This window comes from Mustela putorius, unplaced genomic scaffold, assembly GCF_011764305.1.
Source record: "Mustela putorius furo isolate JIRA1106 unplaced genomic scaffold, ASM1176430v1.1 tig00003988_pilon_pilon_pilon, whole genome shotgun sequence".
Taxonomy (NCBI): Eukaryota; Metazoa; Chordata; class Mammalia; order Carnivora; family Mustelidae; genus Mustela; species Mustela putorius.
This window is the reverse complement of record NW_025422127.1, coordinates 2,508,247-2,532,022: the sequence shown is the minus strand read 5'-3', so window position 1 is coordinate 2,532,022 and position 23,776 is coordinate 2,508,247. Positions and strand designations below refer to the sequence as shown.

The following is a 23,776-nucleotide window of genomic DNA, read 5'->3' as shown; positions in this document are numbered from 1 at the left end:
CTGCAATTGGCGGGCTCATCGCTGCCGTCCACACAGTCATTGTCCCGGTCACAGACCCAGACTCGGGGGATGCAGCGCTTGGTGATGGAGCACTGGAACTGGTTGGGAGCGCAGGTCACTTCAGCTGCAGAGTGGGGGAAAGTGAGGACCTGCCTATTCCACCAGTACCACAGCACCACAGCTCGAGATCACCACCTTCTCCCTCTTCCAAGCTCTAGCTGCAGTTCCACCAGCAATTTCTTCAGAGAAAGGGACCATTTAGCTCCAGTTTTGGTGCTTTTTGGTATGCACATCTCTATGCCGAGCATGATGTTTTTATGAGCAAGCCAAGTCACACCCAATACAATTTACGTTGCCCATCTAATAACGTTCCCGGAGAGCAGCGCAGCCCCTAGACAAAGCGGTGGGTAGATCTCACTGTGGATTGTTTCCATGCCTGTCTGCCCACCAGCCCGCTCCCCGCCCACAGCTTCGGGCACTCACGGCAGTCCCTCTCGTCCTCCCCGTCCCCACAGTTGTCTTGCCCGTTGCAGCGGAAGATGCCGGGTATACAGCGGTTGGTGTTGGTGCACTTGAATTGGCTGGGCAAGCAGACATGGATATCTGTGGGAGGGGGAGAGGAGGGGAGGGTAACTAATGGAGGGCGGAGGGTTCAGGTGCAGGGAGGGCCTGCCCCGCCCCCGCTTCCGCCCCACCCCCTCCCCGGCAGTGAGCAGTGCAGCTTCAGGGCCCAGAGCAGTTGGAGTCCAGTCCAGAGAGGAGGCTGCTGTGGGCTGAGCTCCCTCGCCCTTGGAGTGCTGTGTGAAACCTCCAAATCCCAGGGAGGGAAAAGGCGGCGGGGTGGGGAGGAGGGCAGCCGGTGTCTGGGCAGCCCTTTACCGCAGTTGGCCTCGTCACTGTTGTCTTGGCAGTCGTTGTCCCCATCACAGATGAAGGCAGGGTTGGTGCAGATACCGGTTGAGCACTGGAACTGTCCAGGGCGGCACTTGAACTCGGCTGCCAGGAAGGGAGCCTCAGAGTCAGAAGGACTGGGGCTGGGCATGGCCACTGGGAGCCTCGGAAGTCGGCTTGTTCCCACGAAGGACCTCCTTGCCACCCCTGCTCTGGGCACTTACGACAGTCCGGGGGCTCGTCTGAGTGGTCCCCACAATCATCCTCCGTGTCACACTTCCACCAGAAGGGGATGCACTTGTCGTTCTTGCACACAAACTGGAGGGCAGGTGGGGGCAAGAGGGGTTGGTGGGGATCTGGGGAACTTGGGAGGTTTTTGTTTGAGGGGCTGGGATGTTTCAAAAAAGTGGGAGGGTCAGGACATTTGGTGGGGGGCCTGAGCTGGATGGATGGAGGGGATGTGAGGTGTGCAGGAGGGCTGGGTGATGGGGTATCTGTGGGGGGGTCAGGGTGGAGGGTATTGGTGAGGGAGGGCCAGAGTTAGGGTGTAGGGGTGTTTGTGTGAGGTAACAGGTATATAAGTATTGCTGTGGGGAGACAAGAGGTAGGCAAGAAATGTGGGGGCGTTAGCGTGGAAAAACCAGATGCGTGAGGACATTAGAGCGGGTGCTGGGGTCCAAGGAGGAGTGGGGGCACTGGTGTGGGGGGTTGGGGAGCAAGGCGTTGGTGATTGGGGGTCATGGGGAGGAGCCTCACCTGGCTTGCTGTGCAGTTGGACACACAGGTGCGCCCGTCGCTGCCCAGGTAGAAGTTGGTGGGACAGGCACACTTGTGGCCCCCGCCGGGGGACAGGAGGCACAGGTTGCTGCAGCCACCATTGTTGACCTTGCAGGGGTGATTGGGCACTGCCGGAGAGAAAGGGGCTAGAGTACAGCCGACTGGACCCAGCGTATGGGCCACGCTCCCGGTGCCTCGGGCCTCCGGCAGAGCGTGGCCAACTCTCCCTCGTGCCACGCTTTCTGGTCTGCTGAAGGCTGCCCAGCCTACTGTATCCTGGCAAATGGCTCCAAATCCCACTCGCTTAGGAGGAGGCTGAAGCCAGAGAAGGGAGAGGTCCCTTCTAGAGGCCCCGGAATCAGGCCAGCCCTGAAGCCTCGTATGCTGCCTCCCCTGCCTTCGGGGTCCCACCTCGGCAGTCCGCACCCTCAGGGGCTTGCTGCTGCAAGACTCTGGGGCTGACTGGCCCCGGGCTGGGCTGCAGCTCCCGAGAGCCCGACCACGGCCTGTCTCCAGCCCCCCAGTTTTTCAGTGTCTGACAAGCAAGTCTCAGGTGATGCTGGAGATGGGGCAGAAGGCAACCAGCCCTGCTGGGCCCCATCCCTCCCACAGGGGCCCCTGGTGCCAGGCTCCTCCTTCATCTGCTCCCACCCCTCAGCCACTCACCATCTGGCTGGCGCAGGGCGTGGAACACATGCAGGTCCATGGGCCGGTGCAGGGTGCTGATGAGGAGTGTCTTGTTGGTGCCCGTGGTCTTGTGGGCTCGGTTGATGGACTTGGTCTCCCAGTCGGTCCAGTAGACATAGTCCTCGAACAGGGTCAGTGCAAAGATGTGTGGGATATCCTGGCTCAGCACTGCAGGCCGGGGAGGGAACAGGCCCAGCAGCCGGTTGGCACCTTTCCTACCAGATGCCCTTAACCCATAGCAACCCCATGAGGTGGGCGCTTGCCCTGCTTCCAGATGGTTTGGTGGCTCCCCAAGGTCGCACAACTAATAAGTGGCAGACCTGGAACTCAAACTTGGGCCTCTGACAGCAGGTTTCTGGTCCATAATATTATAGGATTCCTGGTGCTGAAGTATCCCGACCCCAGACCTCCCACCCCTCCCTTTCTCGGGGCCCCGAGCTGTGCATAAGAAGGGACCTCTCTTTCTCCTTCCTGAGGTAGCAGATGGCAGCCTCATGCCGGCGCTTGGCCAGGGGCCATAAATTGGGGTGCTCTGGACCCCCATGCCCCTGGTGGGTGGTATCCTCAAACCATGCCCTCAGACTTTTAATTCTACACTCTGACCCGAGGCCTGATCCACGGACTCTCAGACCCCCCTCCCCCAGGTCCGCTGTAGGCAGGCAGCCTCACTGACCGACATGGCGATTAGAGCCGTCCAGGCTGGCAAACTCAATGTAGTCCTCACGGGCATCAGCCCAGTAGATGCGCTCGGTGACATAGTCCAGTGTCAGGCCGTTGGGCCACGTGATCTTGGTGTCCACGATGACACTGCGGCCAGACCCATCCATGCCTATCCGGCCGATCAGTGAGTGGTCACCCCAGTCTGTCCAGTACAGGTACCTGGCAGGTGGGCGGGCAGTGAGCCCCAAGAGATCCTGTGGCTGGTCCCCCCGGCAGCCCACAGGGAGGCTGGGCCTCGATGCCTGAGCACACTTCTGGCTTTCAGGGGCTCCCCCAACCCTCCTCGCCTGCGTACCCATTCTGGACGTCCACCACCAGAGCCCTAGGCTCACGGAGGCCAGAGCTGACCAGCACCGTCCGGTAGGCCCCGTTGAGCTTGGACACTTCGATGGTGTCCCGGCCTTTGTCACACCAGTACAGGTTGCCACCCACCCAGTCCACAGCCAGTCCATCAGGGTTGCTGAGGCCTGTCCGATGCAGCACCTGTGTCAGGGGCAGGGAAGGAAGAGCTCTGGGTGACCTGGGCCATAACCCTCAGTCTCTCTGGGGCCCAGCTTCCTCCAGTGTGAAGTGAAGCAGAGCTCTGTCCCACAGCTTGGCCAGGAGGACAACAGACAGAAAACTCCCAGCCCTGGGCCTAAGGTCATCGGAGGCTCTAGGACAGGGGTCTTCAGGTGAGAGAGACCGCATCCCAAGCCCCACAGTGCCTGGGGTCGAGCATTTAAGAGAGGTTTGTTCTGAGGGAAAAAGACTAAGATGACTAGGAAAAGAGCAGGAGGAATCTCCTAGATTTTACTCTCTGAGCCTGGGGGGAGGGAGAAGCCCGGACAAGCAGAGCTGTGCAGAGACACCGTCGGGAAGGGGGAGGAAGGAAGAATTCAGTGGGATGCGTGGGGTGAAGGGGAGACGGCCTTGAAACAGAGAGAGCTCTCTGGGGAGAGACACCGGGACTCCTCCATCACCCTGGTCTGTGGAGGAGTGGGCTGCCCTGGCCTCACCTGCACGTTACTCCCGTTAAGGTGCATTCTTCGGATCATGCTGCCCTGGGTCGTCACATCTGTCCAGTAAATCATTTGTTCTCGGTAGTCGAAGTCCAAGGCGACGGCGTTGTTCAGGCCCTGGATGTGGGGGGTAGGGGAGAAGAAGGATGACAGAATCAGGACACAGGTGGCTGGAGGAGTCAGCAGGGGAGAAGGAGGGGGCTGTGCAGGGCAGGGAACATAGCTCCAGGCCTAGGGAGATGGGTGGGCTGAGGTGGGCCAGCGCGGCACCTGTTTCAGCAGCGTGTAGTTGGAGCCGTCCAGGTTGAGCCTGCGCAGGTAGTAGCGGTTGGCAAAGATCAGGAAGGGCTCCTCATCTGCAGACAGATCACCCTGGCTCAGCTGCCGGCCGGGGCATGCCCCCACAGCCCCAGTCCCCAGCTGTCCCAGGCATCTGACGCCCGCCAAGTGCCCATCTTACCAGTCACGGCTTTGCAGCTGTGGGGGTCGCCCCCACGGGGGGCGTAGCCCTCCACACACAGACACTTGTAGCTGCCGTGCGTGTTGATGCAGCGCTGACTGCAGGGGAATGTGGAACTGCACTCGTCCACATCAGCACACGTGCGGCCGTCGTCCTTCAGGCGGAAGCCTGGGCGGCAGCGGCACTGTGGGCACAGGAAGCCTCGGGCTGGGGTTGGGCAGGGCTCGAGGCCTCCCACCCCGGAGACTGGGGCTTCAGCTCCCCCCACCCCAGGCAGCTGGCTCGGCGGGCAGGCAGCAAGCAGGTGCTGAGTTGACCCGTGCCAGGCCTCTGCCTCTCGCCCCACATGACCGGCGACCGCCCTGTTTCTACGACCTGTGAGCGTTATCTGACAGGGCGGCTCGTGCTTCACTTCCGAGGCTTTCTTCACTTGGCTGTTCTCCCCCGACAGCAGCTGCCCCTTCTCAGGATCCTTTGCCAGTACCCCCGCACCCCCTGGCCCTCCGGGTGTCTGAGTGCAGGGCTCAGGCCTTGGACTTCCCCTCTTTTCCAACTATACTCACTCCCTTGGGGATCTCCAGACTCATGGATTTTAAATGCTGTCTCTACAGTGAAAAGCCGCCCAGAGTCTGTGCTCCCTTGAGCTGGGTAGCCCACTTTCTGGCGCCTCCCTGACATCTGCTCGTCCCTCCTAACCATGGCCCTTGCCAGCTCTACCTTCCACAGAGCGGCAGAGCCCCACCAAGCACGGGTTTTGGTTCTGTTCCCCACTGGGCCCTCAGTGCCTGGAACACTGCCCAGCAGACTAGGAGCTAACTGAGCCCTTGGTGAAGGAAGGGATGAAGGAGCCAGTGAATGAATGAAGAGGGGCCAGCAGCTCCCACCCTGGGCGGGGCTCACCTTGAAGCCGATCTTGAGGTCCTCGCAGTCCTGGCTGCAGCCACTGAGCTTGCGGCTGAGACATTCGTTGACGTGGCAGCCGTGCTCATCCGAGCCGTCCCCGCAGTCGTCCTGGCCGTTGCAAAGCAGCACCTCGGCCACACAGCGCCCGCTGCTGCACAGGAACTGTGACGAGGCGTTGCACTTGTGCTCTGTGGGGGCGGAGGCGTGGGTCAGTGGGGCACGGGGACACAGAGGGGGGTCCCCCCGAGGCCAGGGCGGGGCCCACCTGAGCTGGTGCAATGCGGGTTCTTGGGGGCCTCATCACTCTGGTCGTGGCAGTCGTTTTCACCGTCGCACACCCACTGGCGGGAGCTCAGACAGCGCCCGTTGGCGCAGCGGAACTCGTTGGGGCCACAGGTGGGGTACTCTGGGGGTGAAGGGGTGGGGTGAGGGGGTGAGGCTGGGGGCTCCGGTTGGGCCCAGGGTGGAGCCCGCCCCTGCCACCACCCCAGCTTAGCTTGCCCAGCTCACCGCATTCAGGGGACTCGTCGGATCCATCCGCGCAGTCCCGGTCGTGGTCACACACAAAGTGCTTGGGGATGCACTGGCGATTCTGGCACATGAACTCGCGGTCATCGCAGGTGCTGTTGTACACTGTAGACGGAGACGAACAAGGTCCCTCAACCCCCGCCTGGCCCATTGCTGCCCGTCCCTGGGACCTTAGAGCGGTCTGAGAGGTGGGATGTGCAGAGACACCCATCTGGGCTGTAGACAGGGCTCTGCCACTAGCCACCTGGGTGACCCTGGCTGAAGCACTGCCTCTCCTTGGCCTCAGTTTCCCCTTCTGTAGAGTGAGACAGTGGCCCCACTCCTCATGCGCCCCTGCCACTTACAGCAGCCAGCTGTGACGCTCTCGTCGGCACCATCAGCACAGTCCTTGTCACCATCACAGAGCCAGCGCTCGGGGACACACACATGGGTGCCAGGGCAGGAGAAGGAGGAGGGTCCACATGTCTTGCCTTCTGTTGGGGAAACCGGGAGCCCCCGAGAAATTCAGGAGCAGGCACAGCGGGCTGGGCGTCATGCTGCCCCTCCTACAGGAGGGAGTGGGGGTGGGGTGGGGTCTGTCCCTCCCGGATGCCCCTTCCTGAGCCGGCCATAGCCACTCCTCACCGCAGTGTGCCGCCTCGTCTGAGCCGTCCCCGCAGTCGTCACTGCCGTCACACAGCCACTGCTTGGAGATGCAGCGATGATTCTGACACTCAAACTGGGCCTCTGAGCAGAACTTGTCTGGGGCGGTTGGAAACCAAAGTGAGACGGGGGAGGGGATGGCAAGTCACTCTGCTGGGCAGCAGGTGGAGGACAGATGGGAGAGACCCCAGGCATCCCTTTGTGTGGGGAGGTCAGCCTGAGCTAGAGAGATGCCCCCTCAGGGGCCCTAGGGGCTCTTCTCCCAAGGTCACACTTCCTGGGAAGGGACTGAAAGGTCGGGCATGGACTGGGACTCCGTGGCCACGGTGGGCGGGCGCTGGAGTTGGTCACTCACTGCAATGGGTCTCATCCTCGCCGTGTTCACAGTCGTCCTCCTTGTCGCACGTCCAGCTCATGGGGATGCAGCGCCCACTAGGGCAGGCAAAGTAATTCAGGGGGCATCTGGGGCGCTTCACTCCTGGAGGGAGAGGGAGGCATGAGAGCACTGGCTCCCTGGGGTGCCTGCCGCCTGCCGCCCGCTACACACCCGGCCCGCGGTGGGACCTGGGCAGTCACGCTCGTCGCTGTAGTCCCCGCAGTCGTTGGCACCGTCACAGACCCAGCTGGGGGCGTAGCAGAGGGAGGTCCGCTCACAGGGCTGGAAGCGCACCCCTTTCACCCCCAGGCGGAAGTAGCTGCTGCAGTCGGTGGCGCCTGGTGGGGGCAGGGAAGCAGGTGACACACGATTCCCTCCACACTCCCTCCCCCGAGCTGCCCTCACACGGTATCCTTCTGGGGAGGAGATGCTGTCCACCCCTTCCACTCACACTGCCCCGGGCAGGGGCCTGGGGGCAGGGGGCAGGAGCACACAGGCTGTGAGTGGGCCAGAGGGTGGGCAGAGAGGAGGAATGAGGGAGGGACGTCACTCACTGCAGTTCATCTCGTCAGAGGCGTCCTCACAGTCCACAAACTGGTTGCAGCGGCTGGAGTTCCCAACACAGGTGCCATCCCGGCAGCGGAACTCGCCCACGCCGCAGGCCGTCTCTAGAACAGCCCCCACCCCGTGAATATCAGGCCAGAGTCTTCCCCGCAGAGACCAGAAGACCCCAGCCGGAACTCCTGGCCCAAAGTACTGGCCCAGCAACCCCCCCCAACCCATCCACTGTACCCCCACCCCCCGCCCCCACCAGAGCGCTGCAGCAGATGCCCTGGGGCCTGGGGAGGCAGGGCGGGGCGGAGGCGGGCAGGCCCTGTGTGGCACTCACTGTTGCAGGGGATCTCGTCTGAGCCATCTCCACAGTCATCTGCCCCATTGCACCACAGCATGTTGGACACACAGCGCCCGTTGTTGCACTGGCGGAAGGTCTTCTTGCAGCGGCGGGAGTCTGGGGAGGGGAGCGGGCCACCAGTCAGCAGCAGCTCTGGGAAGGTAGCCTCCTGAGGCCTTGACAACCCGCTCAGCCCGGCTCTGGGCTTGGCCCAGGGTTGGCCATGGCTCTGCCCTTCACGACCACCCTAGACTCCTCAGCCACAGTGGGTCAGGGAGATTTTGCAGCCCTCACTTGCACGCCTGGTCCTGCTGGGGGCTGGAGATCCTGGAGGGCCGGAGGAAGGGAGGTGGGCTGGGGCACTGGGGCTGGAGGAGGCACTTACTGCAGTAGGATGGCTTCTCGTCAGATTTGTCCTTGCAGTGGGAGACGCCGTCACAAGTCAGGCTGAAGTTGATGCATTCACCATTGGCACACTCGAACTCATCTTGTGCCCGGCAAGAGGAGTTCACGGCTGGCGAGAATGTGGGGTGAGTGTCCTGAGCCAGGGCCCTGGGGCCTGGAACGTCTCTACCCATCAGCCCCCGGAACTGAGGTCATCCTGAGTCCCTCCTTGGTAAAAGGTTTCAGAGGGTCGAGCTTTTGGGAGTCTGGGTGGAGATGGCGCCAGTATGTGCCCAGGGTCCCCCACCAGTGTCCCCCTCCTTCATCCCCTCTCTTACCACGGCAGGTGAGGTCCTCTTGGAGGATGCGGCCTCCTCGGCAAGAACAGTTGACGTGGCCTTGGTGAGTGAGCAGACACAGGTCCTGGCAGCCACCATTGTTGACGCGGCAAGGGGAGAGCTCGCCTGAAACAGGGACAGACGACAGTGGGCTAGGAGTGTTCGCAGCTGTGCACACACAGGAGGCCCCCACCCACTCACACAGCTTCATGGAGCTTCCTAGCCCCGGGCCTGTGGCATAGCGGCACATGGCTGGGGGAGCAGAAAAGGCGCTACAGGTGGTGGGCCAGGGGGAGTGTCTGGGGTGGGCCTGGGGCAGAGGGGGTGTGTGCTCTCAGGAGTAAGATTGAGAGGCCTGGGAAAGCTACGGATCTGGGTGAGGGCCGCTGGGCAAGGCCGGGGCAGGGGCACGCGCACATAGAGCATGAGGTAGGCAGAGCCTGGGATGCATGTGACCAGGCTCTGGGGCATGTGTGGTCCTGGGGGTGGAGAAGGACTAGGGCATGCACTGGGGTGTCCAACGATTCAGGTGAAACCATTGTGGGGTGGTATGAATGTGTGTAGGTGTGTGTGTGTGCACAGATGTCTTGAGGGAGCTGGAGTAGAGGGGTGTTAGGTGTCTTGGAGTTTCTTGGGGACTGTGTGTACAAGGTGTGTGTACAAGTGGATGTCCGCATGTGTGTGTACATGCTGGCACCATGGGCGGGAGAGCAAGGCTGGTGGCAGTGGCCCCACTCACAGCTGTTGGTGTCATTGGCCACGGCGATGATGCCCATGGGCTGCTGGGGGATGTCCACGCGCAGTAGCTTCATGTCGCTGCCCACGTACTTGTTGGCGCGCTGCACGGCTCGCCGCACCCAGTCAGTCCAGAAGATGTGCTCCCCGTACACAGCCAGCCCGAAGGGGTGGACTGGCTCCGACTTCAGGATCACCTGTGGCACCAGCACCAGGCCCATCACAGGTGGGCTCAGGTCTCCTGCCCCAACTCCGCCCCATGGCAGCTGGCCCCAGGGACGAGGGCTCCTGGCCTTGGCCCAGATCCCTGGATGCAGCTGGGAAGGGGAAGGACCCACAGAGACATCTTGCCTTTTCCTCCCTAAACCGATGAGGAAACCAAGCCTGGACAGGATGGGGGCCGCACGAGGCCACACAGCGAAGGGGCCGTGTCATTGCCTCATTCTCCCCCCAGATCTTCCCACTCTGCAGCCTGACCTCCTGCCGGGGCAATCCCTTTCTTGGCTGACCCGCTGCCCCCTGAGCCCAGCCCACCTCGAGCCCCATTCCGCCGGCCCCCCGACTCACATAGCGGTGAGAGCCGTCATACTCGCACCGCTCGATCTTGTCCAGGGTGGCGTCGGAGAAGTAGAGCTTCTCGGCCCGGTGGTCAATGGCCAGGCCGTTGGGAGTACGGATGTCCTTCTCGATGAGAGTCAGGACGTTGGCTCCCGACAGGGCTGCCCGCATGATGCTGGGGTGCTGCTCGTTCCAGTTGGTCCAGAACATCAGGCTAGGGGAAGGGAAGGCCCCGGGGGTCAGGAGTCAAATCCAGGGAGTCTGCCACAGAGGGCTCGGTCGAGGGCCAAGAGTTGACCAGAACGCAAGGGTCAGCCAGGGTGTGAGGCAGACGCCCACAACCCAGGCGGACTCATAGTCACTAAGGCCAACATGGCCCGGGTCCCAGAGGGCCAGGCTGCCACAGGGTCGCTGTGTGGGTGTGTGTGCACACGGATTTCTCGGTGTCTGGGAAGTGACCGTCTGTGTTTACTGAGAGACGATGGCGTAGCAAGTAAGGCAGGCTCTGGGCTCCCATCCAAGCTCTGCCACTTACCAGTGAGGAACCTCAGCAAGTGACTTAACTTCTCTGTGCCTCAGTTTCCTTCTCCAGGAGGCAGGGATAATACTACACCTGCCTCATAGGTGGTTTAAGGATTCAGAGTTAATGTTTACCTAATTACAGCTGGTAAAATGCCACATGACTATTTCCCATTAGGTTCTTAACTGTTTGCCTGGCATCCGGGAAACACTTGTGAGTGTCTCATATATGCCCGTGCTGGGGACACATGGACCCCACCCTCAAGGAGTTCTTGAAAATCACCCTCTCTGTCATTTCAGGCTTTTGCCTATCTGGAGTCTGAGCCCCAGTTCTGCCCCTTACTAGCTCTGACCTTGAACCAGCCTCTTGTCTTTGCACATTTGCTTCCTCTTGGTAAAGGAGGTGGTGGGATCTGGCCATGCTCAGCTCCCTTTGGGGGTGGGGAGGCTCCGGAGCTGGGAGTGCCTCACTTCCAGACTGCTCAGCCACTGTGCTAGGTGTGACAGTGTGATCCTCTGACCACCTGCTCTGGATCTTGACCCCTGGGTCCTCTGTCCTGGAGATTCACACTCAGTTAGGCCTGGGGCCGGGCTGAGGAACTGCACTTTCCTGCATTTCCCAGACAAGCTGCATGCACCCTGGAGTTGGAGAACCATCTAGCAGCAGAGTCAGTTCTGTTTCCCAGCTTCCTCACGGCAACTGCCCCTGCCTCCCGGCCTGAGGGTTCCACATTGTCTGCCCTCTGCTGCTCAGGACGCAAGGCGTCTGCTGCTCGTGGACTTGTCTCCTCTAACCTCTCCAGGCTTGTCTCTTTTTTTTTCAAGTAATGTCTACACCCCATGTGGGGCTTGGACTCGCAACCCCAAGATCAATTTTAGTATATGTGCTGCCGAAGCGAGCACACAACCCCAAGATCAGGAGTCGCGTGCTTTACCGACTGAACTGGCCAGGTCCTCAGGGTCTCTCTCTTCTTAACACCCGCTCCCCACTCAGTTTGAGCTGAGGCCTCCTGCTGCTATGCTCCGGTGGGAACAGGACACTCGTTTCCACTTAGGAGGTGCTGGCTGCTCCCAAGCCCTGGGACCTAAGGAGGCTGAGGCTCTGCTTTAAAGGTGCTCATCCTGGGGCAAGTGGGTGGGGGTTCTGGATGGCTCTCAGAGTTCAGGGTGGGAGTGTGGACAGTGGCCCGATGCCATCAAGGATGGTGGCATCTCTCTCCGGCCTCCACAGGGGAAAGTGTTGTCCCAGGCCCAGCTGCAAGAGTCAGCCTCCTGGCCTTGTTGGTCCCACACCCTCAGGTAGGGCCCTCGGGGACTTCCACACCACACCCTCAGGTAGGGCACATCAGACTCTGTGGTAGGAAGTGGCTTTCCTCTTACCATGACAAACTACCACATGTGGAAGGACATGTCCCACAACTGAGGATTCTGGGGTTGGGGGGGAGGGCTAGAAGGAGGGGCTTTCCTGAGGGGCAGCTGTAGGGTAGGCTCAGCAGGAGGGCAGGGGGTCCCTGTCCCCTTCATCTGGCTGCACACTCCCCCCAACCCCGACCTCAAAGTATTTGCTCCTTCTGGCCAAGAGAGGGCCTCTCCCAGACAACTCAACTCTTTCTCCTGCACCCTGCCCTGGCTTCAGTACCCCCGCCTCCCCACCTTCAGACCCCAGCTGAGGGGCTGCCTCCTGGAGGACACATCCCTTGGTATCCAGCTGGGTCAGGTCCTTGTTACACACTCATAAAGCCCCCTGAAGCCTCATGGCTAACAGCAAATAGGCCCAAGGTAGAGCCAAGGTCCATCTCACCCTCCCCTGGCTCCTCAGCACATCGTTGGTTCTCAAAAGCCATTTGCTGAGTGAACAATGGAATTCCCTGGGCTCAGAGCAAAGGAACCTGCTGGACAGCCATGAAGGAGCTTCAGGAAGCCACAGTGCTCCATCACCTCTGGACTGGAGGTGGGAGGCAGACAGGGGTGTCCGGCAGCATCCCCCGCCCATGGAGGTTCCAGGCCCATAAGGGACAGCTGCCGGGGCCAAGGGTCACAGAGGGAAGACAGAATCTTTGTCGTGAGCCATGGACACGCAGGCCAGGGTGAGGCAGACCAGGGAGAGGGTCCTTGTGCTGGTCTGCAGGGCCAGGAGGCTGGGCTGGGGCTGGATTTGAGTGACATCAGGGTAAGGAATCTAGGTTCTGTACACTCACTGTTTCTAAGTAGTTGCTTTTGGGTTTTGTTTGTCCCTTCGTTTCCTAGCAAAGCTTTGGGAAAATATTCCAAGTGTTGCCGAGTTCCGGGGAAAACAGTTTTGCTTTCATGTGGGTCAGGATTTCTAAGGTGAGCGGGTGGCTCAGCAGCAGCCCACACAGTGAAAATTGTGGGGGCGGGGGGAGGGTGTTGCTGGCCCTGCAGGGAAGCACAGCGGGTGGAGACCAGGGGCGTGCAGCACCCCTAGGGCTATTTCCTCCCAAATTCTCCAGATTTGTGCTCTGGCCTCCCTTGCAACCTGAGCCTAACCTCCTGGGCCATCCTCAGGCCTGCCCTGCACATGGGAGCCCCTCGACTGGGCATGGGGGAGGCCCCCACAGTCCTTCCTGCCCAGAGCACTCCCTCCTCTGGTTGTCACATAGAGCACTACCCTGTGTCCGGGCTGCCCTTCCCTGGCCTGCCGACATCTAGGCCCAGTGCCAAAGCAGGGCCTCTGGGATGACTCCTGGTCATTACACATACAGTCCTGTACTTGTCTCAGCCTTTCCCACCACTGTGATTTCTCTCCTCCGGGCTGGTGGTTTGAATGGGCCCAGGTGAAGGCTTCCATACAGCAAGTGTTCAGTGAACAATCTTTGCCTGAAGCTTGGAGGGCCAGAAACACAGAGGACCTACTACGTGCTTCGACCATGGCTCTCTGATGAAAGAATCAATTCATCACTGAGCCAGAACTGTCCTTCAGAGTTCCCCGGTCCTCCCCTTGGTTCAGGCACCTGAAATATTATTGTCATATTACAGATGAGGAAACTAAAGCTCAGAGAACTCCCACAGCTGGCCCAAGGTCACAAAGCAAGGAAGTAGCTGATCTCAGGGGACAGCCAGCCCCTCCTGCGGCTGCACCCCCCACCCAGGGCTGCCTGGGGGAGCTTCTGCCACCCTGTGGCCTGTCCCTTTCCACTCCCTGTACCCAGCAGCTCACTTCTGGCACTCGTCCAGCACAAAGGCCCGTGGGTGGTCGTCTCCAGACATGGTAATGACCGTCTCACGCTCGAAGGCCCCTGGGCGGGTCTGATCGACTGTGTGGCGGGTGATGGTCGATGTTGTGTAACTTGTCCAGTAAAGGGTGTCCCAGCCACGGTGATAGGCCAGGCCTTCCACGGAGCCCACATCTACAAGGGGAGACAAGTAGTCGTGGGTTGGGATGGGGCCAGAGAGCAGAGCCCAAGGGGGTTGGCCCACAGCACCCAGTCCTCTGGCATATGTGGGGCTGTCGAGGGATGTGTGCGAACACAGCCCTTGGCACCCCCAACCCCTCCCGTCCTTCCCTGTTTTCTAAACGAATCGTCCATGGTCCATCTCCCGACCCATCTTCCTATCTTCCCCACAGCCGAGTAGAAACACTTTATGGATTCTGGTGAGTCACATCCAACTTGGGCTGTCCCGGGAGCTTCCAAATGAACAAGACCCAAAACTGGATCGTTCATAAACATCCTAAACTCCGGTTAAAGAATTAAGTGCACAATGAGTAGTGGAACCATATCTTAAGAGAAAAAGACTTGGGCTTTTGTGGCTTCTAGCTGTATGACGCCGTGCTTGCCAGAAGGCTGCATTATGAGAAGTACTGTAGCTTAAACAACGGGCCGAAGACAGGGGACAGTTCTTGCCAGTCTCTCCTGGTCAAGCTATGGTTGCAGGGTATCTGGCTTAGCTCTGGACACGTTTTTAGGCAGGCATGTTCTGCATGGAGCAGATTGTGTCCAAAGGAGGTTCAAAGGACAGATGCTTGTTTACCACTGCTGGATACCAGGACCTCATTCAGTGTTGGGTAGGTCTTTGTGGACAGGATGAATGAAAGAAATGAGCAAAGGAGTGAGTCAAGGGACCAGGGCTTACCCAGCCCGGAGAAGAGGAAACCGTAGCACAATGAAATAACTTTGCTCTTTGCAAAGAGCCGAAAGGCCGTTCTAGGACGCTGTGTCTAGCCCCTAGCACTCTCTGTGGAACGTGTACACGTGTCCTGTGCTGAGCTAAGCTGTCACACCTGCCCTTCAGGTGACCCTGCCTCCCTACACACGTGAAACACCTGAGGCCTGGACAGCAGAGAGAACTTGCCCAAGTGCCTGAAACCCCGTGGCTGGGGCTGAACCAGCCTCTCTGCAGCCTGTGCCGTGAATACCTGAATACCGGCCACACAGAGTAGAGCTTTGTGGCCCCTGGGGGCAAACTAGGGCTGGAGGGGGAAGGAAGAAGAGTTGACTCTGACTTCAAATGAGGAGAAGCTTTCTAGTAACTATGACGGGTGCAGTGTGATTCGCTGGCGAATTGTCAGAGACGTGGTCATAGCAGGGATTGGGATCCAGGACGCAGGGGGTTGGCTGAGGGTGGAGGGCTCCTCTCCCCGGAGGCGGGGCTGGTCCTGCACCACAGCCCCCGACCCTCCCCTCCCGGGGGGAAGATCGGGGTATGGGCTCACTCTCCACGATGGTGGTCCTCCAGGAGCCATCATCATTGATCTGCTGGATGTTCCCGAAGTGGATGTCGCTGAAGAAGATACGATTGGGGGTGCCCGGGGAGGTGCCTGCTCGGTAGTCAAAGGCCAGTGCGATGACATTCTTCATGTGCTCAGGATCCTCGAAGGGCTGGACGGGTGCGTTGAGGTTGCGCTCGTCAGACAAGTGGATGCTCTTGAGGATAGTGCGTTCGGAGTACAGCAGGTAGCCGGCGTACTCGCGGCACGACGCCCCATCTTCAGCCAGCATCCCGTGCGCGCAGGCACAGGCCCGCTGCCCGCCGCCCCGGTACAGGCACAGCTGCTGGCACCCGCCATTAGCCACCGCGCACACGTTGGTGCCTGCCAGGGATGGGGGGAGGGGAAGGAGATGGCTGCAGAGGGTGGCCTCAGACATCTCTGCCACCGTGGGGACCCTGGCTGGGCCACCACTCTGCCTCAGCACAGACAAGCTTCTGGGCCTGCGCACACAGAACCTGGATCGGTCCCAGAGCTTCAAAGCCTCTCCTCCCCTCTCTCGGCTCTCTGGAGCTCCCTGTGGGCCCAGCCCCTATCCCAGCCCCTCCACTACAGGGGAGTCACTCCCAGGCCAGGGGGCCCCCCGTGAGCCTCACCTTTCTGCCGGTCCCGGTTGAAGACTTTGATGTCTTTTAGCTGGACGCCGATGCCCGTTCTCAGGGCCACGGAGTCTGTAGCATTGTCCTTACTCCCGCGTTTGATGGAGCCATTGGCATGAGTCCTGGGGGAAGGGAAGGGCTAGGCCGTGAGCAGGGCGTTGACAGAGGGCGGGAACAGACGGCGGAGGAGAAGACCAGGGCAGAAGACCTCACCTGTCACTCCAGTAGATGAAATCCTCAAACACGGACACGGAGAACATGTCCATGTTGTTGCTGGACAGAACCACCTCACGGTTCTCACCCGTCTCCAGGTCAATCCGCTCAATCTTGTCTGTCCGGGCATCACACCAGTAGAGCTTTCCATCCTACAAGCCAGAGGCACCCACCTCACCTCTAATGCCCAGTGCTTCTAATCAGCCCCAGGGTCCTGGACCACAGGACGGGTCCCACTCACTCCTGCCTCCCGTGTCTTTCTCCTGCTTCTTCCATATCCTTCCCGCCCTCTGACCTGCCAGTCTGACAAGCTCTAGGCATGCCTTCCATCCTCACTTCTGAGTGATGGCCCTGTACCCCTCTGGGGTGGCAGGAGTCCCATTCTGGGTCAGGAGCTGGGCCAGAAGACCCCATGACTACCCTAGGTCCACATCTTCCCACCAAATGGGGCCTCATCACAGGGAGAGTCAATGGGAAGAAAAGCATAGGGTAAGGGGAGCCTCCCCCAGAGCATAGGGTCTGGATAGCCCATGGGCTCCAGGGCCCAGCCTGCACCCAAACCTCATAGTCCACTGAGATGCCGTTGGGCCAGCTGATGCTGACGTTAACCAGCACGACCCGCTCAGTACCATCTAGCCGAGACCGCTCAATACGTGGGTACTGGCCCCACTCAGTCCAGAACAGATACCTGTGGGGTGGAGGAGGGAGAAGTTGGGGGTCAGTCCCCAGACCACCGAGAAGAGAAGGTCTCGTCAGTGTGGGCTGTGGGGAGTGACCAGGCCAGACCCGAGCCAGGGCTGGGACCTGGACAGCCTGTCCAGCTTCTCACCCCTTCTCTGGGTGAACAGTGATGGCCCGGGGTTTATCCAGACCCTGGGAGATGACCACATAGCGGAAAGAGCCATTGAGCCGGGCGACCTCAATGACATCGAAGCCCTGGTCGGTCCAGTAGATGTTGCCTGAGGAGAGAGTGGGTGGAGAGGAGGAGGAATGGGTGGGAGCACTTGTACCTGGTCCCTTTTCAGCCTCTAGATCCCTGCTGCTCCCCATCTGTTCTGGCCTACTCCTCCTCAGACTTCTCCTGAGATCCCACATCTCCCCTGCCGGGCCTCTACCTCACCTGGAGGCCCCCAGCCCACCCAGGACCCTCTCACGGCTCACCTGCGATCCAGTCCACGGCAATGCCCTCCACGCGGCCAATGCCATTGGTCACCACATCCTCACGCCATGTCTGGTCTCGCTTAGCCCGGCTGATGGTGCTTAGGCCCATGTCCACCCAGTAAATGGTGTCGTTTTCTGGAGGTAGAGGAGCCAACATGGGGAAATCCCACAAGACAGGGGAAAGGTTGGAGGGTGGGCAGAATCAAATGGCAGTCAAGGTGGAGGTCAGTGCTGGGATAGGGGCAGGAAGCTTGGAAGGGAAGACAGAGTAGGGTGGGGGTGCTGTGTTGTCTCCCCCTCCACCTGTGGTCGGGCAGCCTCTTACAGAGCACACCATCCCCAAAGTAATGTCCCACTCCCTCCTGCCACCAAATCACTCACCAGCATGGAAGTCGATGCCGACAGCCAGGGACGTCCCCGACACTGGGACCAGGGCATCTGACTTGTCGTTGGGATCCAGGGGGATTCCGCGGATTCCCTCATGCACAGAGTACAGGAGAAAGGAACCCACACCTGAAACGCAAGGACACTCAGGCCCAGGCCTCAGTGACACACCTTTAAGCTTGGGGTCTGTCACTCTCAAACCTATTATTGTTTTCTGCTTCTTTTTGATATCTTCTCACAGCTATCACTCCTCCCCATTCAACACACAGAAACACACACTTTACTTAGTCTGAGGCCTGCAGCTTGGGCTGGGAATGTGGGGAATAGGAAAGGAGAGCACCTCTGGTGAAGCACCTGCAAGACTGCTAGTCCCCACTAGAGGGCAGAAGAGACCTGGATTTCTCTCTCCCAAAGGGGGCCCTTTAATCTCCCTTCACTCAATACAAGCCCGCAACCCCAAGGGCTGTTGGGGAGGACCTGGGGAGGTTCAGACAAAGCAATGGAACGAGATGACTCCTCAGTGAAGACTTCCATCTTAGGTTCCTCTTTATCCTCCTCAGTCTGGCCTGTGTCACCTACACCCTCTCTCAAACACCTAAAACTCAACATTACTGACTTCTCACTCCTGAACTGGTCTCATTCTGTTTTCCCATTTCTTCTTCTTCTTTTTATTTTTAAAAACTATTTATTCATTTGAGAGAGAGAGAGGAGGGCGTGAGCGCAAGTCGGGGGAGGGGCAGGCAGTGCCAGCAGGGAGCCTGATGCCGGACTCAATCCCAGGACCCCAGGACCATGACCTGAGCTGAAGGCAGACACTTAATAGACTGAGCTACCCAGGCCCCTCTCTGCTTTCCCATTTCTTACAAGGTGCCACCATCAACATGAGCCAGAACCCTCCACTGCCTTTATCCCTTGATATAGTATGTACCCAGATCAATCCCCCAGCAGGCTCTGGTTTCTCAGGCTCCATGAAAAAAAAGGACTCATGGTCAAAGGAGTTTGGGGCAACCCCAAACATTAGAGTCTTCTCTTGAGAAAAATTCTCAGTGCAGATGAACATATTCAAGACTCTGAGAAGTTCTGTAGCAAAAAACACTTAAACTTTGTTCAACCCAGTGCTTCTTTCTGTAACATCTACCCACATCAAAGAGGAAGGTTCCCAGAGCGCACTTTGGGAAGTGCTGTCCTGGGGCAAATTCATAAATCAGTCAGCAAGTTCTTGTGAAATGTTTGAGTCTCAACCCTTCTCTTCAACCCAGCTGCTAAGCCCCATCTCTTAACACAGGGCTCACGCTAATAGCCTCCTAACTGGTCTAACCACCTGGGTTTGGTTTCTCCCTCCCCCACCGGCGCCGCCAGGTTAATCTGCCCCAAACACCACCTTCCAGGCACTCCTTGCTGAGAACACACCAGAGGCCTGACTTACCCCACAGCCAATCACCTATGATCCCTCCCATACTCTGCCCACCTATGGGCTTGGTGCCTTGAGGGCCCTTGCACACTTCCTCCTCTTGCTCTGGACCCTGTGCCTCACTTGTTCTTCCTCCTTTGAGCCATGCACTCAAATCCTCCTTGCCCTGTAGAACTAGGCTCACTGCACACCTCTTCCATGAGGCCAGCCCTGGCACTGCCTGCCGACATCTCTTTCTCCAAAACCCTCCTGCAGGACCCGGAGAGCACCTCACCATCCCGTTTCCCCTCCGGGTTAGCCCCATCTCTGGCTAAGACTGCGGCATGGGAACAGGACAGGGACTTCTACCCCCGGGGTTCCCCACCAGCTCCCAGCATGGTGGGGGCTTACCAAACATCTCATTCAGGAGGCACTTAGTAATACGAGATCCATGTAGTCCTGTCCGCAGGGTGACAGGGGGCAGGTGGGGGGCAGGTGGGGGGCAGGGGGCAGGAGGGGTCAGGGCTTGGGTGGGGGGTTCCCTGGACGGTGTTGGGCACGGACCTTCACAGGCCTGCTGGCCGCTCCGGAGGCTGTAGCCGGCGGTGCACATGCAGGAGCGGGTGGACTCGGACGTGGGCAGGCAGAGCTGGGAGCAGTCCCCGTTGTTGACGCTGCAGGGGTTGGTGCCCTCGTGGTCTGGGGTGGGTGGGAGGCACAGAGAAAGAAAGGGATGAGGTGGCCCTCCTCGGGACCTCACAGTCAGGCTTGCAGTGCCCAGGGACAGGATGGGCACTGCCTTCACCCTGGACCTTGGGTGGGGGTCACCACCCAACCCACACCCGGTCTTTTGTTCTCGCAGACCCCCAGCTCTTGCAACCGGTGTGGCTGTTAGCACATACGGCACCTTCGCGAGTATAAGAAAGAGGAGCCCCTCTGGGTGCAGAGTGGTGTCGAGCCCGTGCTCATCCCCGTTCACCTCCCTGCCCACGGAGCCCCTCTGCAGCCTGGCTGCAGGCCTCACCCAGCTGGATGCTCTCGTCGTACACTTTCATGTGCATCACCAGAGTGGTGCTGTTCCGCAGGACCACAGGCTCTGAGCCGTCCGCCTTGTTGCACGTGCCCATCTTCTCTGACACCTGATCTGCCCACCACAGCTTGTCCCCTGGGGAGGCAGGAAGGGATGAGATCCCGGGGAGGGCCTCACCAGGGAGGGCCCCACCCCCAGCCCGGACAGGCCCAGCCTCTCTGCTCCTGTCCCTGCCCCCAGCCAGCAGCCCTCACCCATGATGGCCAGGGCCGTGGCCTTTCCCAGCTGGCTCCGCATGGCGTCGATGACCTCCAGTCCGCTCCCATCCAGGTTGCAGCGGCTGATGGTGTGGTTGCCAGAGCTGATCCAGTAGAGTTTGCTTTCGGGGAAGTCAATAGCCAGGCCTGGAAGAGGTGGGTGTCACTGCCAGGGAGCGTGGCTCCTGGGCAGGGGGCTGAGGGATATATGGTCTTGAGGGAGGATGGTGAGGACACACACTAAGCTAGGAGTTTGGCAGACAGAGGGGCAATCAGTGGACCCCGAGGATCTCCTGACTGAGGAATTAGGGCAAGCTGCAGTTCGGGAAAGGCAAGCTCGTACCCACAGGGCCCTTCTGGCCACTGAAGAGCAGGGTCCGGTTGCTGCCGTCCATGTTGGCCATGCTGATGTTATCCCCATCGGTCCAGTAGAGCTTCCTGGGAAGGTGCGGGAAGATGAAGTCAGACCTCTCTGTTCCTGCCCCACATCCCACGACCCCCAACCCTGGGTCCCGGACTGACCCACGCAGCGGGTGGACCACCAGTCCGTGGGGCTGCTCCAGGCCCTGCACCACCGCGTTCTTGAAGGAGCCATCCAGCCGGGCCACGTTGATCTGCTTCTTGTTAGTGTCGTAGCTTGTCCAGAACAGGTTTCGGGACACCCAGTCCACAGCCAGCCCGTGGGCATTTGGCAAGTCTGGGGAGCACAGTGGGGACTTGGAGGATGGGTTTTTGCGGGGGTATAGGTCGGGAGGCTGGAGGAGGTGGGGGACCGGCCTGGTTTTGGCGGTTGAGTGGCTGGGGATCGGGAATCCAGGGCTGGAGCACTGAGAAGGGGGAAGATTTTGAAAAGGAATATTGGGATCGAGAGCACCAGGGATGGGAAGGAGAGCCGGATGGGGAGGCGCCCACACCCACTGCGGGGGTCCAGGGCAAGGGCAGAACCTGCAGAGACGACGGTCTCCACGCCCGTGCCATTGATGAAGGCCCGTTTGATGGCCTGTGTCCTCACATCGGACCAGTAGACACGCTGCTCGCGGGCATCGTAGTCCAGCACGGTGACGTTGTCAATATCAGGGACCGTGAAGGAGATGATGTAGTTGTAGTAGGGGGCCTCTAGGTCCACCCCCCGGATCTCCATCTGACGTGCGTACAGCAGGAACTTCTTAAACTCTGTGGGGCACGGGCCAGGTCACCGAGGGCAGTCCCTTCCCTTCATGCTTCCCGCCCACCTACATGAGGGTCCCTCCTTCTTCTGGTTCCTTCCATTCACAGCTGGCCATTGGCTATCAGGAAGTGATAGCATGGGCGTCACATCCCTGCCCGAGTTCCTGCCTCTTCTTCCAGTGGCTGTCTCTGCAGCCTCTCCAACTGGGACGGTCTACCCTCGCTTCCAGTCATGAGCCTGGGGTCCTGACACCTTCCCCTTGGGCTTCAGTTTACCCGTGGCCTTGAGGGAGCGGCCTCCTACCATAGCAGGTGGTGTTGTCCTTGTGGAGCTTCATGAGGTGGGGGCAGGCGCAGGAGACCGTCCGGTTGTAGTTGATGAGACACAGGTGGGAGCAGGGGCCCCGGCCCCCATTGGCCTCACAAGGATTGGGAGCTGGGGCAGGAGGAGAGGAGAAGTGAGGGCATCCTGTGATCTGCCAGCACCTACCTGGCCCTTCTCACCTGGACCAACCCCTCTTCACCCGCTCTCCCCCTCCCCATTTCAGCATCACCAGACCCTCCTCCATCAACAGGCTGGCCTGTCCCACCATCTCAGCATAGCCCCTCATGCTTTCTCGGCGCCCTCTCTCCTGGAGGGCTTCTGCCGAGGCTGCTGGCCCCTTACCCATGGGCTGCCGGGAGGGGTGGTACACCTGCAGATCAAAGGGCTGGGTGTTGGTCCTCTGCACCACGGTGACATTATGGCCGGTCCACTTGTTGGCCTTAGCCAGCGTGTTTGTCCGCCAGTCCGTCCAGTACACCTCCCCCCCATACAGCGTCACTGCAAACGGGTGCGACAGGAACTCGTGTCCCCGAAGCACCTCCATGTGGCCGGAGCCGTCGTAACGGGCTGAGTAAATGGCATCTGACCTGAGAGCGTGGTCGGGGCAGAGTGAGGATGCTGGCGGGGGCCAGACCCTGGCCCCCTGGCCCCCGCCCCCCACAGCCCTCGCACACTGGAGCAGTTCTTCCTCCCAGGCCTTGCCGGCCGGGAGAAACCAACATGACAATGTGGAGTGAGAACCAGAATGGTTTGACCTCTAGGACCCCGGCTCTTGGATCCCAAATCCCATGCCTTGGATCTCTTGGCTCCCTTCTCCATAGGGCCACAGTGAGCACACACGGCGCTTGCAGGAGGTTGGAAAAAGGCACCCCCTCTGAGCAGACCAATTAGAAGGTGCCCCTTCCCCTGGGCAGATAAAGCCCACTGGCAGGGGGCAGAGATCCGTGAATGAGGACGAGAGGTTGCATTTCTGCCTTGCCCAAGCCTGGGCCAGGCCCCCAGTGCAGACCTGTTTCCAGCCTCTTCTTCCCACACCTCCTCCCCCAGCCTGGCCTCACCCGTCATCTCTGTCCTCCCACTGGGCCCAGCCCTTGGCCGCCCCAGTTTGGGTTCCAGCTGACCAGGCCTTTTCACTACCAAGTCCTGAGGATCCCAACCCCACCCTGTCCCTGGAGGGGAGGGGAGAGATGGGAGCCTCTGGGGTCATGGTGGGGGGCGCTGACCTGGCGTCGATCCAGAGGATGCGCTTCTCCAGATAGTCCACAGTGAGCCCGTTGGGCCAGCCCCCTGAGCCCGTCTCCCTGTGGATGGTGCGGCGCCCAGCCCCACTCATGGAAGCGGCCTCGATGCGCGGCAGGCTAGCATCCCAGTCCGTCCAAAACAGGATCCTGGGGAAGGGGGAGGGGGTTGGGGTGCCAAGGTCAAGGGCCTGGCTATTATAGGATCTTTGGTAAAGGGCAGAGGGGGTAAATAGCCTTTGAAGAGACAGGTGTCCCCGACCCAGCTGAATGAGGCTTCAGAGGGGACCATGGGGCCAGAACAGGGCTGGGCAGGGTCCTCACCCATCTCGTGGATCTAGCGCAATTGCCCTCGGGTGCTCGATGTCACCAGCCAGGAGGGTGGTCCGAAGGGTTCCGTCTAGCTTGGCCACCTCAATCTGGTCCAGGTTACTCTCTACCCAGTAGATATTGCCTGCAATCCAGTCTACAGCCAGACCCTCGGGGGTGGCCAAGCCGTACTGAATCACCACCTCGAAGCTGGTCAGGGCTGGTGAAGAGAAGGTCATGAGCGTGAAATCACAGTAGACTAGGAAGTCTAGATGACTCACCCTCAGCCTTGACACCTCTACCAATATGTCTGACAAACCCCACCTTCACCTGGGGTTTGCAGACACCCCCCACTCACCTCACCCAGACCCTCCACCCCACCAGGAAGTCAAATAGGAGAGGAGAGGCCTAGTTTCCAGAACCCTGAAGAAGGGAAAGTCACACCTTTCCTCTGAAGGGCTAACCCATGGAAGGAGGTCAGAGTAGAGGGTGGAGGCTTTGGGGGGGTGGTGTGGGCAAACACAGAGTCAATATGAGAACTTTCTAGAAGTCACTTCATAAACTAT

General features: G+C 59.9%; 1 protein-coding gene across 1 annotated transcript in view; it reads right to left on the bottom strand.

Moving 5' to 3' along the window:
- LRP1 (LDL receptor related protein 1) overlaps positions 1–23,776 on the bottom strand; it is a 79,545-nt gene that overhangs the window by 10,978 nt on the left and 44,791 nt on the right. The window contains exons 25-66 of the mRNA XM_004773175.3: positions 23,226–23,430; positions 22,887–23,051; positions 22,006–22,250; positions 21,643–21,774; positions 21,117–21,344; positions 20,694–20,868; positions 20,515–20,609; positions 20,169–20,318; positions 19,909–20,049; positions 19,449–19,583; positions 17,492–17,623; positions 17,111–17,245; positions 16,779–16,908; positions 16,511–16,637; positions 15,950–16,101; positions 15,734–15,858; positions 15,084–15,461; positions 13,590–13,779; positions 9,902–10,106; positions 9,339–9,531; positions 8,600–8,725; positions 8,263–8,391; positions 7,875–7,994; positions 7,540–7,653; positions 7,174–7,323; positions 6,965–7,087; positions 6,592–6,708; positions 6,312–6,440; positions 5,950–6,072; positions 5,705–5,845; positions 5,437–5,627; positions 4,537–4,720; positions 4,347–4,432; positions 4,074–4,193; positions 3,371–3,558; positions 3,029–3,234; positions 2,335–2,523; positions 1,648–1,796; positions 1,116–1,209; positions 880–996; positions 484–603; positions 2–124 (exon numbers count right to left, since the gene is read on the bottom strand). Of these exons, the coding sequence (XP_004773232.1) occupies positions 2–124; positions 484–603; positions 880–996; positions 1,116–1,209; positions 1,648–1,796; positions 2,335–2,523; positions 3,029–3,234; positions 3,371–3,558; positions 4,074–4,193; positions 4,347–4,432; positions 4,537–4,720; positions 5,437–5,627; positions 5,705–5,845; positions 5,950–6,072; positions 6,312–6,440; positions 6,592–6,708; positions 6,965–7,087; positions 7,174–7,323; positions 7,540–7,653; positions 7,875–7,994; positions 8,263–8,391; positions 8,600–8,725; positions 9,339–9,531; positions 9,902–10,106; positions 13,590–13,779; positions 15,084–15,461; positions 15,734–15,858; positions 15,950–16,101; positions 16,511–16,637; positions 16,779–16,908; positions 17,111–17,245; positions 17,492–17,623; positions 19,449–19,583; positions 19,909–20,049; positions 20,169–20,318; positions 20,515–20,609; positions 20,694–20,868; positions 21,117–21,344; positions 21,643–21,774; positions 22,006–22,250; positions 22,887–23,051; positions 23,226–23,430 (6,477 nt within the window). The remainder of the gene's footprint in view (position 1; positions 125–483; positions 604–879; positions 997–1,115; positions 1,210–1,647; positions 1,797–2,334; positions 2,524–3,028; positions 3,235–3,370; positions 3,559–4,073; positions 4,194–4,346; positions 4,433–4,536; positions 4,721–5,436; positions 5,628–5,704; positions 5,846–5,949; positions 6,073–6,311; positions 6,441–6,591; positions 6,709–6,964; positions 7,088–7,173; positions 7,324–7,539; positions 7,654–7,874; positions 7,995–8,262; positions 8,392–8,599; positions 8,726–9,338; positions 9,532–9,901; positions 10,107–13,589; positions 13,780–15,083; positions 15,462–15,733; positions 15,859–15,949; positions 16,102–16,510; positions 16,638–16,778; positions 16,909–17,110; positions 17,246–17,491; positions 17,624–19,448; positions 19,584–19,908; positions 20,050–20,168; positions 20,319–20,514; positions 20,610–20,693; positions 20,869–21,116; positions 21,345–21,642; positions 21,775–22,005; positions 22,251–22,886; positions 23,052–23,225; positions 23,431–23,776) is intronic.